Source organism: Colobus angolensis, unplaced genomic scaffold (assembly GCF_000951035.1).
Source record: "Colobus angolensis palliatus isolate OR3802 unplaced genomic scaffold, Cang.pa_1.0 Scaffold491, whole genome shotgun sequence".
NCBI classification, from domain to species: domain Eukaryota; kingdom Metazoa; phylum Chordata; class Mammalia; order Primates; family Cercopithecidae; genus Colobus; species Colobus angolensis.
Genome location: NW_012118388.1, coordinates 1,126,324 through 1,139,894, shown reverse-complemented (window position 1 = coordinate 1,139,894; position 13,571 = coordinate 1,126,324). Strand labels below are relative to the sequence as shown.

Below are 13,571 nucleotides of genomic sequence, written 5' to 3'. Positions count from 1 at the left end.
ACTCTCTCTCTCTCTCTGTCTCTCTCTCTCTCTCTATATATATATATATATATATATGTACAGTTGTAAATATTACACTTAAAATTGTTATTTAAACATCTGACTATAAAATTTTGATTCTTTTATTATTATATCTGTGCTCTATACTTTCATCTTAGTGCTAACTTATTTAGAACTTGGTATTGTATACTGTTTATGGTGATTTAAAACTTACTCTAATGGTTTTCTCTTTGAGTTTAAATTGGATTTTCTATGCTTAAGATTATTTTAGAGAACTAATTTTTATTCCTCCAAACTTAAGAAGTTTTCCTGCTTTTATAAATTCATTTCTTGTGTTTATCCACTTTGAAAAATTGATAATGAGACTCCACTTTGAAAAATTGATAACGAGACTTCTGTGACAGCTGTATCATAAAATGTTTTTATTTTGTTTCTGTTGGATTTAACTGTCAATTTTAATGAATCCTACCCAATTAAAGTGGTATGCATATTTTTCATGAATCCATGATCAATATAATCAATTACATTTTTGCATTAACTGCATAGATATAATTTTTCTCAGGATCTTAGAGAATTAATGCAATTTTTAAATATGTTGCAGAATTGTGAGAAGCTAGAGAATAATTTTGATGACATCAAGCACACGACTCTTGGTGAGCGAGGAGCTCTCCGAGAAGCAATGAGGTAAGTCTGGGTCACCATAGCAACAGTCACAGATGTGGTAAAGAAAAAGTCATTCTTCATTATTTGGGGAACAAATGAGTTCATTGCCACCATTCAGCTCTGTTCTCTAAGGTATTAATTTGTCAGTGGAGAGACTTCCCTTGAGGCTGTACTTTGGTTTTGAAGCTGCATAAATGTTAAGCCTCAGTGCACAGTAAAAAATGTAAATGTTTAATTTGTTACTTAAAATGCTTAAGGGGTGTCTTGTTTTATATTTATACTAAACTGTGTGATTGAATGAAAATATTGTTCATCTAAATTCTGCCTGTATATATAAAAAAATTGTACAATGGTGCTTTCACTGAGTAGTATTTCCTCCTAATTAATATTTAATTTAAAGAGAGGTACTTACATTTTCATCTTCTATAACATTTTATAGGATTATATTATATTATAGTATTTTTAGTGATTTACATTTTTGCACTATTACAAAGCATATAATTAACTTCCTTTCAACTACAGTGGTCTATAATGACCCTGACTTGTTTCTTTTTTCATTTCTTAACATCAATAATTCTGAATATTTATATGAAATTGTCCCAAATTTGATGCCTTTTAAATAACTTTTAGTGAAGCATTTTTCAAATCTATTTGATCAGAATCCAGAAAGGCTTTTTACTAGACATTAAAAATGTGTGGGAAATAAAACTCATCATCCTTAGAGTGAGAAAACAACAAATGATAGTAGTCTTAAAAGTTCTGAGCTTGCATATTTGAGTAGCATAATTTCCAATATCTTTGTAAAGAAACAGTATATTTATGTTTATTTAGCCTATAAAATTAAAATAGATTTTAAAAATATGCCTCCTTCTGTCTAATGCCCATTTTTCAAGGATGTGAAGGCTAAAAAGATTAAAATGAGAGAAAGGATAAACCTAAGAGGCTTCCTAGAAATGTAGTTTAGATACAATTTTGTTATTGCCAGCACACAGTTACCATATACTTTAGTTTAGAAGCTGCTCTCATTTAGTAACCTTCCTTTTACCATGCAAGCAGCAGGAGAAAGTAATTAAATTTAATAGAAGCTGCCCTCATTTTGAAGCCACCTCTATTTAAAACCACAGGGGGAGGTAATTAAATTTAATGGAAACAGTAGCTTCTACACAAAGATACATGGTACTTCTGTATAGATGATTATGATGTCACAAAAAGAGGAATAATATATTACTAGTATGAGAAATTACCAGCTGGAGCAAGTGAGCCTATTTTATTGTTAATGTCTTTACTAATAAAAAAAGAGAGAAAAATAAAACTGAGTACACAATAGAGAATTTGTATCTATATAAAATGCGATCAGATATTCTCAGAAAGTTTAAGTTATTAAAAATAAGATGTAAAATATTTGTTTTGGAAAAGGCTAATGCAGAAATTATGAATGAATTTCTGGTTTTCACCATACATAGTGGTTTATCCTAAAGTTACCGCTGCTATAAATTTAACATATTTTTGTAAATGCTTATTATAATAAGTTTAAATGCAGTGAACATGCATGTCCATATTTACTTGGAAAACTGCAGTTATACTCTATATTTTTATATCTATTTATTTTGAAGTAAATACATAGACAAACAGGAAGACAAAGAGGGTGCCACCTCTTATGCTTTGAATAAAAGAACTGAAGACCAGAGAGACAGAAAGAACTGAAAAGAGGCAATGTGAGTGAAAAATGATGTGAAAGAGGAAAATACAACGAACAAGGAAAGGATATGTAATCAGTGTAGGAAATTTGTCCTCAAGAAAAAAACAAATTGAATTATAAGAATTAACTTCATATGAAGAGATTATTAAATTCTGCCAAATTTTGTAATACATACCATTTTAGAACATACCAGGATGTCCTGTTTTTTTAAAAAAAATAGAGATGAAGTGATGAGAAAAACAATTATTACCTGACTGGAATAACCTCCCAACCACCCATACTATGAGACAAAGCAGTAGTCTGGATTATTTAAATGAGGATTTAATTTTATGGCTATGAAATGTACTTGTTTGCATAAGTTATATATTTTACACACACACATTATTGGTAATGTCTGGATTCATTAAACACGGTGGAATAATTTAGTAATTAATAGCATACAACAATTTAGTATACGGTGGGTCAGGTGCTTTTTAAAATGTGTTTGAAATATGCTTGAGGTGAAGACCCAGAGACTGAGTGTTTCAGTCTTTTCCCTGGTCCAGAACATTTCATGGTAGCTTCTCTATTAGTCCATTGACCTGGCATAGCTTGGCTATGGGAACATCCCTTTTTCTTATGAGCTTGATCTCTTTAGCAGCCCTTAAGTGGCTGCAGGTGCCCACAGTGGTGTTCTTGTCCTGAGTGTGTGTAGCCAGGAGGAACTGGAACAGAACTGGACCCACATCTGAAGATTGTCCTATTGTGGCAGCAGTGCTGGGGGGCCTTTCACCATTTTGGGTACCTCCTTATTTATCGGGGTTTTACTATTTCTATGAGCTTAGAAGAGAAAAGAGAGGATTCTTAGCCACCTCATCCAGTCTGTCTTTTTGGTCAGTCTTTGCTCTGCAGTCTTGAATCTGGTCTGTTGTCAGTATCTGAGTTTACAAATCACTTTAGATACCTCCCTTGCTTCCTCCTGATCCCAGTCTTAAGGATGCCCTGAGCCTGTAGCCCTGATGTGTAAAAAGGATGAGGGGTTACAACCTTCTCTGGAATATGCTAGCTAAATAAAACATTAAATAAATACATTAACTGAGGTAGGGAGAGAGAAAAAAAGAGGATTAGTGAAGATTTGGGTTTTCAGGTGACTGCGAGATAGCTAAGGTTAACTCGTGTAAATGTGCAATAGGCAGAGGGAAATTATAATGCAAAAACTCAAGGAAAAGACTGAGAGTTGATGTGCACATTTAAGACTTGTTAGTATTTTGATGCTTGTTGTAGCCAAGAGAAGGCATATGATTTCCAAGAATAGTGCATTGGGATAAGAAAGAAGGAGAGTCCAGCCAGATGTCTAAGAAAATACAGGGCTTAGGAAAATATGTGCCAGAAAAAACATATTTTGGGATTTAAAATTCTGAATAACCTTTTCTAACAGAGTAAGACTACACTGAAATATAATGTGCCTAAAAAGAAAAGGATAGAGGAATGGAATTCCTGGCCATTGTTCTGTGGTTCTTAGAGACATCTAGACCAGTGCTGCCCAGAAGACCTTTCTGTGATGAGAGAAATGTTCTCCATCTGCTCCATTTAGTGGGAGAGCCATCAGCCACATATGGCCACTGAGTACCTGAAATGCGACGAGTGTAACTGAAGAACTGAACGTTTAATTTTACTTAATTTTTATTAATTTAAATTTAAACACTTATATGTGGTTAGTGGCTGTGGTTTGGTCTGTGGTGCCCTAAAGGGATGTTTTTGTGTTGCTAATGTGACTCTTGACTGCCTCTCACTTAACAGTTCTCAACAATGGAGAGGCCAGAGTGAAGCTAAACCATGTTCACACACATCACACATAGACACACTTACTTCTTAGAAAACTAACAGTAAAAGGTAGATCCATAACCTGGTAATAGATGTAAAGCCAAAACTAAAATGTATGATTTGATAATAGAGGAGACAAGGTAGCTCTTATTTTCTAAAGACATGATTTATACATAGAAAGCCCAAAAGAATCAACAACAAAACCTCCCTAAGAATTTGACATCTTTTAATGTGATCATATTCAAAATGAAGGTGGAAATTCTTAAGTTACTCTAAGTGTTACTTTAAACAAATAGTGTCTGTAATTGATAATAGATACTATAAAGGTCTGATGAAGTTATTATATGACAAAGTACCCCAAGTAGTTCAGGACATGTTTAATCCCCAGTAAATGGTATAAAAGGTTTTTTGGTTTTTTTGTTTGCTTGTTTGTTTGTTTTTGGTGTTTAGACAAAAAAAAAAAAAGAAAAAAAGAAAAAAAGACTTTATAGTCTCAGTTCACATGGCCCAAAGGAAATTTCATGCATTTTTAAAGAGCTAAAGGAAATAAATGAAACAGCCAAAGTCCAGTGGAATATAGAAGTGACTCTTTGAGATTGAGATGGGGGAACAGATGATACACTAACAAGTAGGTTAAGAAATCACTAAGCTTTGATTCCATTAAAAAAAAAAAAAAACAAACAAAAAAACCAGCTTCTGTCATTTGCAACAGCATGGACCAACCTAGAAGACGTTATGTTAAGTGAATATAAGCTAATCACAGACAGGCAAGCACTGCATGATCTCACTCATATGTGGAATTTAAAGATGGTCATCTCATAGAAGTAGAGGGTAGAATAGTGGTTACCAGAGGCTTGGGAGAGTAGTGTGGAGTGGAAATGAGAAGTTGGTGTTCTGTAGCACAGTAGGGTGACTGTAGTCAACAGTAATATATTGTATACTTTAAAATAACGAGAGAGAATTTGGAGTGTTGTTACAGGAGATGGAGACTATCCTGGCTAACACGGTGAAACTCCGTCTCTACTAAATATACAAAAAATTAGCTGGGTATGGTGGCGGGCTTCTATAGTCCTAGCTATTCGGGGAGGCTGAGGCAGGAGAATGGCGCGTACTGGGGAGGTGGAGCTTGCAGTGGGCCGAGATTGCGCCACTACACTCCAGCCTGGGTGACAGAGCGAGACTCCGTTTCAAAAAAAAAAAAAAAAAAAAAAAAGACAAGTGTTTGAGGTGATAGATATGCTAATTACCTTGATTTGATCATTACACAATCTAATATGTATTGAAACATCACACTGTATCCAATAAATATGTGCAACTATTATGTGCCAATTAAAAACAAACTTATAAAGCTTATGCAAATGGGGAAAAATCACAAAATTAAAAGACATCAATGTACTGTATTGCCATATGTGTGACAGATTTTAAAAATTGGGAGCTCAATAGATAATTGGCAAAGTATGATTAAGAAACCCTTGAAAATATTCAACTCTAATGGCAAACAAAAAGTGTAAATTTCATAAAAAATACACCGATCTCTTGCTTATTGCTGCTAATGCAGTTTGGTGGGAAGGAAGTTTTTGAGTGCTAGAGATGGAATAGTGAGACAGCCATTCTCACAGATGGCTAGAGATGGAATGGTGAGACAGCCATTCTCACATTCTCAGAGGACTGAAAATTACTGCTGCGTTTAAGGAAAGGATTGTGTCACTAAGTACTAAGAGCCTTAAAACAAACATACCTTTTTGTATTAATTTACCTTCTAGGAATATAGTATACAGAAGCCATAGAAATTATGGATAATATGAATGTGATACTCATATTATCAAATATAACCATGAACAAATTTAACAGAAACTAGTTGTCTACCATTGAGGCAATAGATAAGGAAATTATATACATATATGACATAAATATATACAAATTTATATATTACATATAAATGTATATTTATTATTTATATAGTCATCTTTATAATATTAAAATATTTATAAATTTATAAATTATATAAACTGTGTATATATACAGATATATAATATATTTATATTTACAGATATATACACAGATTTACATATATTTAAAATAAATCTGTGTGTGTATATATATGGAGAGAGAAACAAAATTGCTTGTGGAATATTATCTCAACTGAATATAAAAAATTCAGAGAAAAAGGAATGAAATGTGGCTGTTACATCTGTCTGGTTGGTGTACAGATAATTTTTTGAGGCTTATGCTTTTCCATTCTATATTTTCTGTAATGGGAATATATTATGAATAATTAGAAAAATAGAGAAGGAAAAATGGAGAAAACTAAAACTATGAAATGAATACTAGAATCAATAGTAAGAATCAAATTTGAGACTCCAACTGTAATTTTAGGTAAATTAATTATTTTACTCTTACTATTTTATAAAATAGGATTTAAAATCTCTTAGGATTTATATGAGGAACTAGGATATATAGGAGAGAATGCTTTGTAATTTATGAAAAATAATAAAAATAAGGTATAAAATATAATGTTTGTATACATTATTTCCTTTTAATGATGTATGTGCTTACAAGAATTACATGTGTAATACATAAATAATGGAATTCAATAGGGAAGTTCACTGCAGTCTTAGCATATAGAACACTAGAAGCAGTATATCTTCTCCAACTTCTACATAGTCCATTGTAGTGCCATGGGTGTGGAAATTTTATACAGGATTTCTGAAAATGATAATCAAAGAAAAGACATTTTAAGGTCAGGAAAAAAAATGCATCATCTCTAGATCAAATCTCTGGCTTATATTATGATAATGAATTTAGAGGTAAAATTCTCAACTTCTTTTCATCATATTTTTTGTTTATCTTGGCTGATTCAACTCTGTAATCATGCCAAGGTGACTTGATTTCTATACTATCATTTTTCGTAGCTGTTTTAGCCCCTGTGGTAAATCCTGAACAACAAGAGGAAAGATGGGGCCACTTTTAACATTGTGTTGTAGTTTTTCTTTTTTGTTTGTTTTGAGATGGAGTTTCAGTCTTGTTGTCCAGGCTGGAGTGCATTGTTGCAGTCTTGGCTCACTGCAACCTCCGCCTCCCAGGTTGAAGCAATTCTCCTGCCTCAGCCTCCCAAGTAGCTGGGATTACAGGCATGTGCCACCATGCCTGGCTAATTTGTGTATTTTTATTAGAGACGGGGTTTCACTGTGTTGGTAAGGCTGGTCTTGAACTCCTGACCTCAGGTGATCTGCCCTCCTTGGCCTCCCATGTGTTGCCTTTTTGTCCCTTTTCAGTCTCACAGGCAGTAGAGGGCTATGGGTAATGGATACATGCAATTGAAAGGTGTTTGAATTGAATAACTTGAGAAAAGGCGACGTCAGATTCTGAAAAAGAAGAGGTGCATATAGAATATACTCATTAATAAAAAAAGTAAAAATGCTTTTGGGAGTTTTTTACAGTGTCTTAATTAATATGCATAAAATATAGATTGTTAATAGATATATAAGTATACCTCTATGGCAAGAATACAAATTGTTTTTGGAGTGCTAACATTGCCAGTTAGGCATGATTTTATTTGCAGAGCCAAGTTTATTTAGTGAGATCCGTATATTTGCATTAGTACCATAAAGATGAACTACCAGTACATAATGTCTCTGAAATGTATTCTTTTTCGTTTGGCTTCATCACGTGTTAAGAATTTTGTCACTAGATGGTGATGTTGAGTTGCACAGTTTATCTGTGCTGGCTTTTTTACTGGTGTGTGTAATACTATTTGTGGGTGCATCATAAACAGCCATTTATACAGAGTTAAATATGAAAGTATAACCATGTAAACTTGGAAAGTAGCTTTTAAGAGGTCTAACATTTCTAAATATTATTTGAGTCAAAAGGTTAAAATTGCTTTTATGTCGTTGTTTCTTTACCTTCAACTCAAGGACTTTTAGAGGTAGAAGCAATATAAACAGCAATCTAACTTTTTATTGAAAGGCTGAGGTCTGAAAAGAGATTCCAAGACATTTAAAAGAGGTAATTTTTCAGCTTTTCAGGTATGTCCTGTCTGTGTGTAATAGTCTAATGTATGTCTTCAATTTCACTCCTCTGTTAGTGTTCAGTAGTACTGGTGCTGACTACCATCTGACCTAAGGGTTATGTTACTACTGGAACCTAGGTATTATTTTAACTGTTTACGATTTGGGTTATGTTAATATTGCATCTGTTGTTAAATATAATGGTTGAATTACACTGATACTTTAACTGATACTTCTACATAAACCATGACTCCAAGTAAGCCGTGATTAGTAAACCATGAACCGAGTAATTTTATTCATCTGAATAAGATTTAAAGATAAGAATATGATAATTATTCTACTTTATCTTATTCTTAGAGATTTGTGTGTGTGTATGTATATGCATATTTCCATATGTGGTATGTATTATATAGATACTACATGTATGTATATATTTCGCTATAAAATCTCCCCTTTGCAGTCAAGGAAAACTTGCACCATGACAGCATTTGGAGTTTGGAGTTCCCTTGCCCTTCAGGTGTATTCATTAGGATTACAAAGATACAAGGAAGTTCTATGAAATTCTTTTAAAATAGTTAAAAATGGAAGAGGGGAAGGAGAAGGCACCCTAAGTGTTTGAGATTAGCGAATTGATTAAGTAGTTTACAAAGGAAATATAAAGCTCTTAGGGAAAAATTGAAGTGGCATTGAAGAAGAATATCAAATAAGTAAAATGAGAAAGTATTAACAAAATACTTCGAGTGAAATTAGCAGGTTGTTTAATAGTATGGAAAGTAAATAATTTTTTAAACATTCTGAAAATGTTATGTAATGATGCAAGTAATAATAGATGATTTAACATTTGTAACTTTTTTTTATTTTCAAAGTGTTCAAAAACAAATTCCTTTATAATCAGAAATGCCCATGTAGAAGGGTATATTTTAACTATGTGAAAAGTTTTGAGCAGTGAGATGGGATTCAGAAGCAATGTTTCAGCTCTTTTCTATTGTAGTCGTTTGTAAAATTCTATCTTAATTATGTTTTTTCAAGTTTTTTATCACTAAATAGATCAGCAGGAACCTCCTGAAAGCCTCACTCCCCAAATCAGCAGAGGAGAAGAGTATACTCTTGTCTTCTATGCACAGAGAAGACGTTATCTTTATCATTTCTATTATAGAAAAACTCATATTTCACCATGCCCAGAGCAGGTTCCTTGATTTGGTTTATGCCACCTAACACATGAATAAGTCAGTCAGGATGAGTACTTTCAGATATTTTGAAATCAAAAGACAAAAGTGCAACATTACTTTAGATAATCATGCACCTGTCCTAATAAATATCATTGAAATACAGGTCAGAAAATATATGTAATGAATTTTATGTAATTTTTTAATTTATGTAATGAATTTCATGTACATTGAGTAATATGAATGTATGTATATGTCTTTATATACATATATACACATTCACACACATAGATACACACATTTGGTAATTTATATAATTAGTTTCTTGTGCATTTTGTAATATGGATGTATGTATATGTCTTGATATACATATATACACATGGACACACATGGATACATACATTTGGTATTATAGATACATACATTTGGTATTTTCTGTTTGCCATGTAAATTAGGACTATTACTTCCATTCACTCACTTCAGGAGTGAGTGAAAGCAAGATTTGACACTCAGTTTTAGATGGTCCAAATATAATTTAATAGGGGAAATAGAAGAAAACTATTATATTAGCTGTTGCCAGTGTTTAGTAAAATCAACCATATGGTCGGCAACAATGCTTCTGGATTATTTATGGATTTGTTATTAACTGGCATGTATAAATAACAGAATTCTGTCAATTTAGAATCTTTTTCTTCACTTTAAACTTGAATTAGAATTCGAATGTGAGAAATATTGATTACATAATTATCAAGTACAAATCTGGTGAAACAGTAGAACAAATGAAATCAGTTAATAGGTTAACACGATTAATTAAGTTATTAATTATTTATTTATGAAATGCATTATAATACTCATTAATCTGAGCATTGGTTTGTTCCACCTGGTGCCTCATATGTACTAGGTCACATTTGTTCAAACACAGTATTTGCAGAAAAAAATCAAATTAATATTGCAAGTAACAGTTTGATATATTTGGGATGATAAAACCAAAAAAGAAAATATGTACCATTGATATACAGAATGTATCTATTTGAAACAAGAGCATTGACAACAGCAACGTGAATAAGAAGCGCCAAACCAGGCAAGGTCAGGAAAATATTGCATCTTCCCCTTAGTATCAAAAGATTGTGTATTAAAGACTAGGAAAGAAGGGATGCAGCTTTTGTTTTGCTACCAAAGAAAAGTGCAGAGCTAAGTCGTTACTCTGGAATGCTTATCATTTTAGATACAGACTTTGAATGAGCAGCTAATAGCTAAAATTATTTAGGAGATAAAAATTGGTACTGTGAGGATTAGCTTTAATTTTAAGTATCCATAATTGAAGTGCCACATTATGATTTTAATGTTATGATAATCTTGTTAACAAGCTGTTGTGTATATACTATCATATTTTAATGTAGTTGCAAAGCTTAAGTAAACCATAAAGTAAATTGCTTTTTGAATCAGGCTTTTACAAGTGGAAAATTAGTGGTTTACATGTTTTGAATACGTATTTTGTAATTATATTTGTTGTTTTCTACAACTTAAGAAGACTAATAGATTTACAGATAGTAGATTATTGTTTATAAGCACATTGGCTTTTTTTTGCTATTACTCATTCTAATTGTTTGGGATATATGTCACAATGTACTATAATAAAATAGCTGTCCGTAGGTTGTTTTTTTTGTTTTGTTTTTGTAAGCCATCTCTTCTGGAAGATATACATTGACAGTTACGATATTTCTGATTTCTCATATATCAGCTTGTTACATTGAGAAGAAAATTAATACCATTTCTTATCTAGCATTTCTGCAGGTTACTGTGATGTGTACTAAATACCTTCCATTGAAGGTATTTGTGTTTATTTTATTTTGGGGAAAAAGTCTCCCATTCTGACAAGTTCTTTTTAAAAAATGTGTTGCCTCTTTTGAAAATCAAGTAGAAATAAGGAAACATTTTGTTGTAAAAGGCCAGATAGCATGCATTTCTAGCTTTCTGGGCTACATGGGCTACATAATTTTTGTCACAACTACTCAATTGTGCTGATGTCATACAAAGGCATCTGTAGACCACATGTGAATGCATGGGTGTGGCTGTGTTGATGTGGCTGTGTTCCAATAAAATTTTATTTACAAAGACAGGCAGCCATCTGGATTTAACCCTCATGTTGTAGTTTGCAGACCCTTCGTTGAGAGCAAACATGACTTAAGTCCATTAGAATAAATTTCAAACAATTTTTGGAGAAATATTTTAAGAATTTATTATTGTTTCTGATAGATTAATACAAATACTATGAAGTTCTTCCAGTTTCATCAATGAACATGACTATAACTTTACTGAGGGGCCCTATCTTCTAATTTCTAGGCTGTTCTTTGAAACTGAATAAGTTACATTTCCTAGATTACTCATTCAAGTAATTAAGTGTGATTAAGAATTAAACAGACAATCTAGCTTGTGAAATCACCAATATGCAACAAACATGAGACATAGGTCCACCACTGAATTAATTAACTGATTATTCATGTTTACGTTTTATAGTTACAATGTGGAATAACCACCAATGAACCATTTACTTTATGAAATAGTATAATGTTGCTCTTAGTTGGACAATTAGCTTTCTATAGTGCGGTACCTATAAAAACACAACATTGTGATGTTTTAGTTTATTTATGATTCTTTTAAGTAGATGAATCATGGTACCTACTCAGGCACATCTATGATATCTGATATTGATTGAAGAAATATTGATTGCGGTCTATTATTTTAATGCCTTTGTAAGGTTTGTACCCATGGAATTGTCTAAAGAATTACTTTTATTAAAAATTTAGTCAATGCATATTTAATAAATTGGTGAATTTTGAATAAATACTTTTCTTGTAGTCTACAGAGAGGGTTTTTTGTTTTTGCATTTTCTTTTTCTTTTCTCTCACTTTTTTTAGGTGAAAGGAGAGGCCATATAGGATATTCTAAATTCCATTTAAAAAATGTGTTTGGCACCTGTAGTCCCAGCTACTCAGGAGGCTAAGGTGTGAGTACCACTTGAGGCGCAAGGAGTATGAGGCTACAGTGTGCAGTGTCCACACCTGTGAATAGCCATTGCACTCTAGCCTAGGCAATGCAGTGAGAATCCATCTCTTAAAAAATTAAATTAAAAATTAAAAATGTAAGTGTTCTTGGTGTTTTCTTGATGTGCAAGATGTTATTTGGTGACAGCTATTCTGATGTGTTCAGATATGCAGTGAACTGGGAATAAACCATAATTTCAATGGCTTCTTATGATGGCTGGAAAGGCCTTGCTCCTGTCAAAGGCCAACACCTTCACTTGTGATCTGGATCCCATTTCCTCTAGTCTTTTCAAAAATTTCCCTTGTGTAATAACCCCCTCTCTCCTGAAACACTAATTTTTGCTTTTATGTGATTATTTCCGTCTGCATACTTGCATATAGTGCATCTTAAAGACAAACAAATAAACGAAACCTGTCTACATTTTCCTCTCCAGGTGCCACTCCATTTTGCTCCTCACCCTCAACGCCTAATGAAAGAGTTGTCAATAAAGGTTTTTCATTTTCTGATCTCCCCTTAATCCACTCCACCTGGACATCTCTTGCTGTCAGTTCAGTGAGACTGCTCTGTGTTGCCAAATCTGTAATTTGTACTTGACTCGTCTGCAGCGTTTGCTTCAATTGACTATCCTTTCTTGAAACATTTTTCCTCCTAGGCTTAAGTTACTCAACATCATTTTATTCCTCCCCTGCTTCATTGGCCACTACTTTTAACTCTCCTAGGCAGCTATGTCTTCTTCTTTTCAATGTCTAAATATTGACATATTATAGGACATAGTATTGGAATGCCTTGTTTCTACTATTTTTCCCTCTGTTCCTAGGTAGTTATCATCTTTTTCCTTAAATAACCATCTATTTGATGATAATTGTCATACTTTCGTCTCTGGTTTTGTGTCTCCCCTAAACTTCAGCTTTATACTTCAGTCAAACACTTGACTTAGCCACTTCAATATGTAAATAATAACTCAAATATAACATATCCAAAGGTGATATCTGGATCTGGATTTCCCTTCCTTCCTTCCTTCCTTCCTTCCTTCCTTCCTTCCTTCCTTCCTTCCTTCCTTCCTTCCTTCTTTTCTCTCTCTCTCTCTTTCTTTCTCTCTCTCTCTTTCCCTCCCTCCCTTCCTTCCTTCCTTCCTTCCTTCCTTCCTTCCTTCCTTCCTTCCTTCCTTCCTTCCTTCCTTCCTTC

At 33.0% G+C, this 13,571-nt stretch overlaps 1 protein-coding gene across 3 annotated transcripts in view; it reads left to right on the top strand.

The window, feature by feature from the left end:
- The window catches only part of DPYD (dihydropyrimidine dehydrogenase), an 861,792-nt gene that overhangs the window by 100,938 nt on the left and 747,283 nt on the right, over positions 1 to 13,571 (top strand). For all 3 annotated transcript variants that reach the window (XR_001003717.1, XM_011959403.1, XM_011959404.1), the window contains exon 3: positions 602 to 684. Coding sequence is in view for 2 of the 3 variants with exons in the window: in XM_011959403.1 (XP_011814793.1) it covers positions 602 to 684 (83 nt within the window). In the remaining variant the exon portion in view is untranslated. The remainder of the gene's footprint in view (positions 1 to 601; positions 685 to 13,571) is intronic.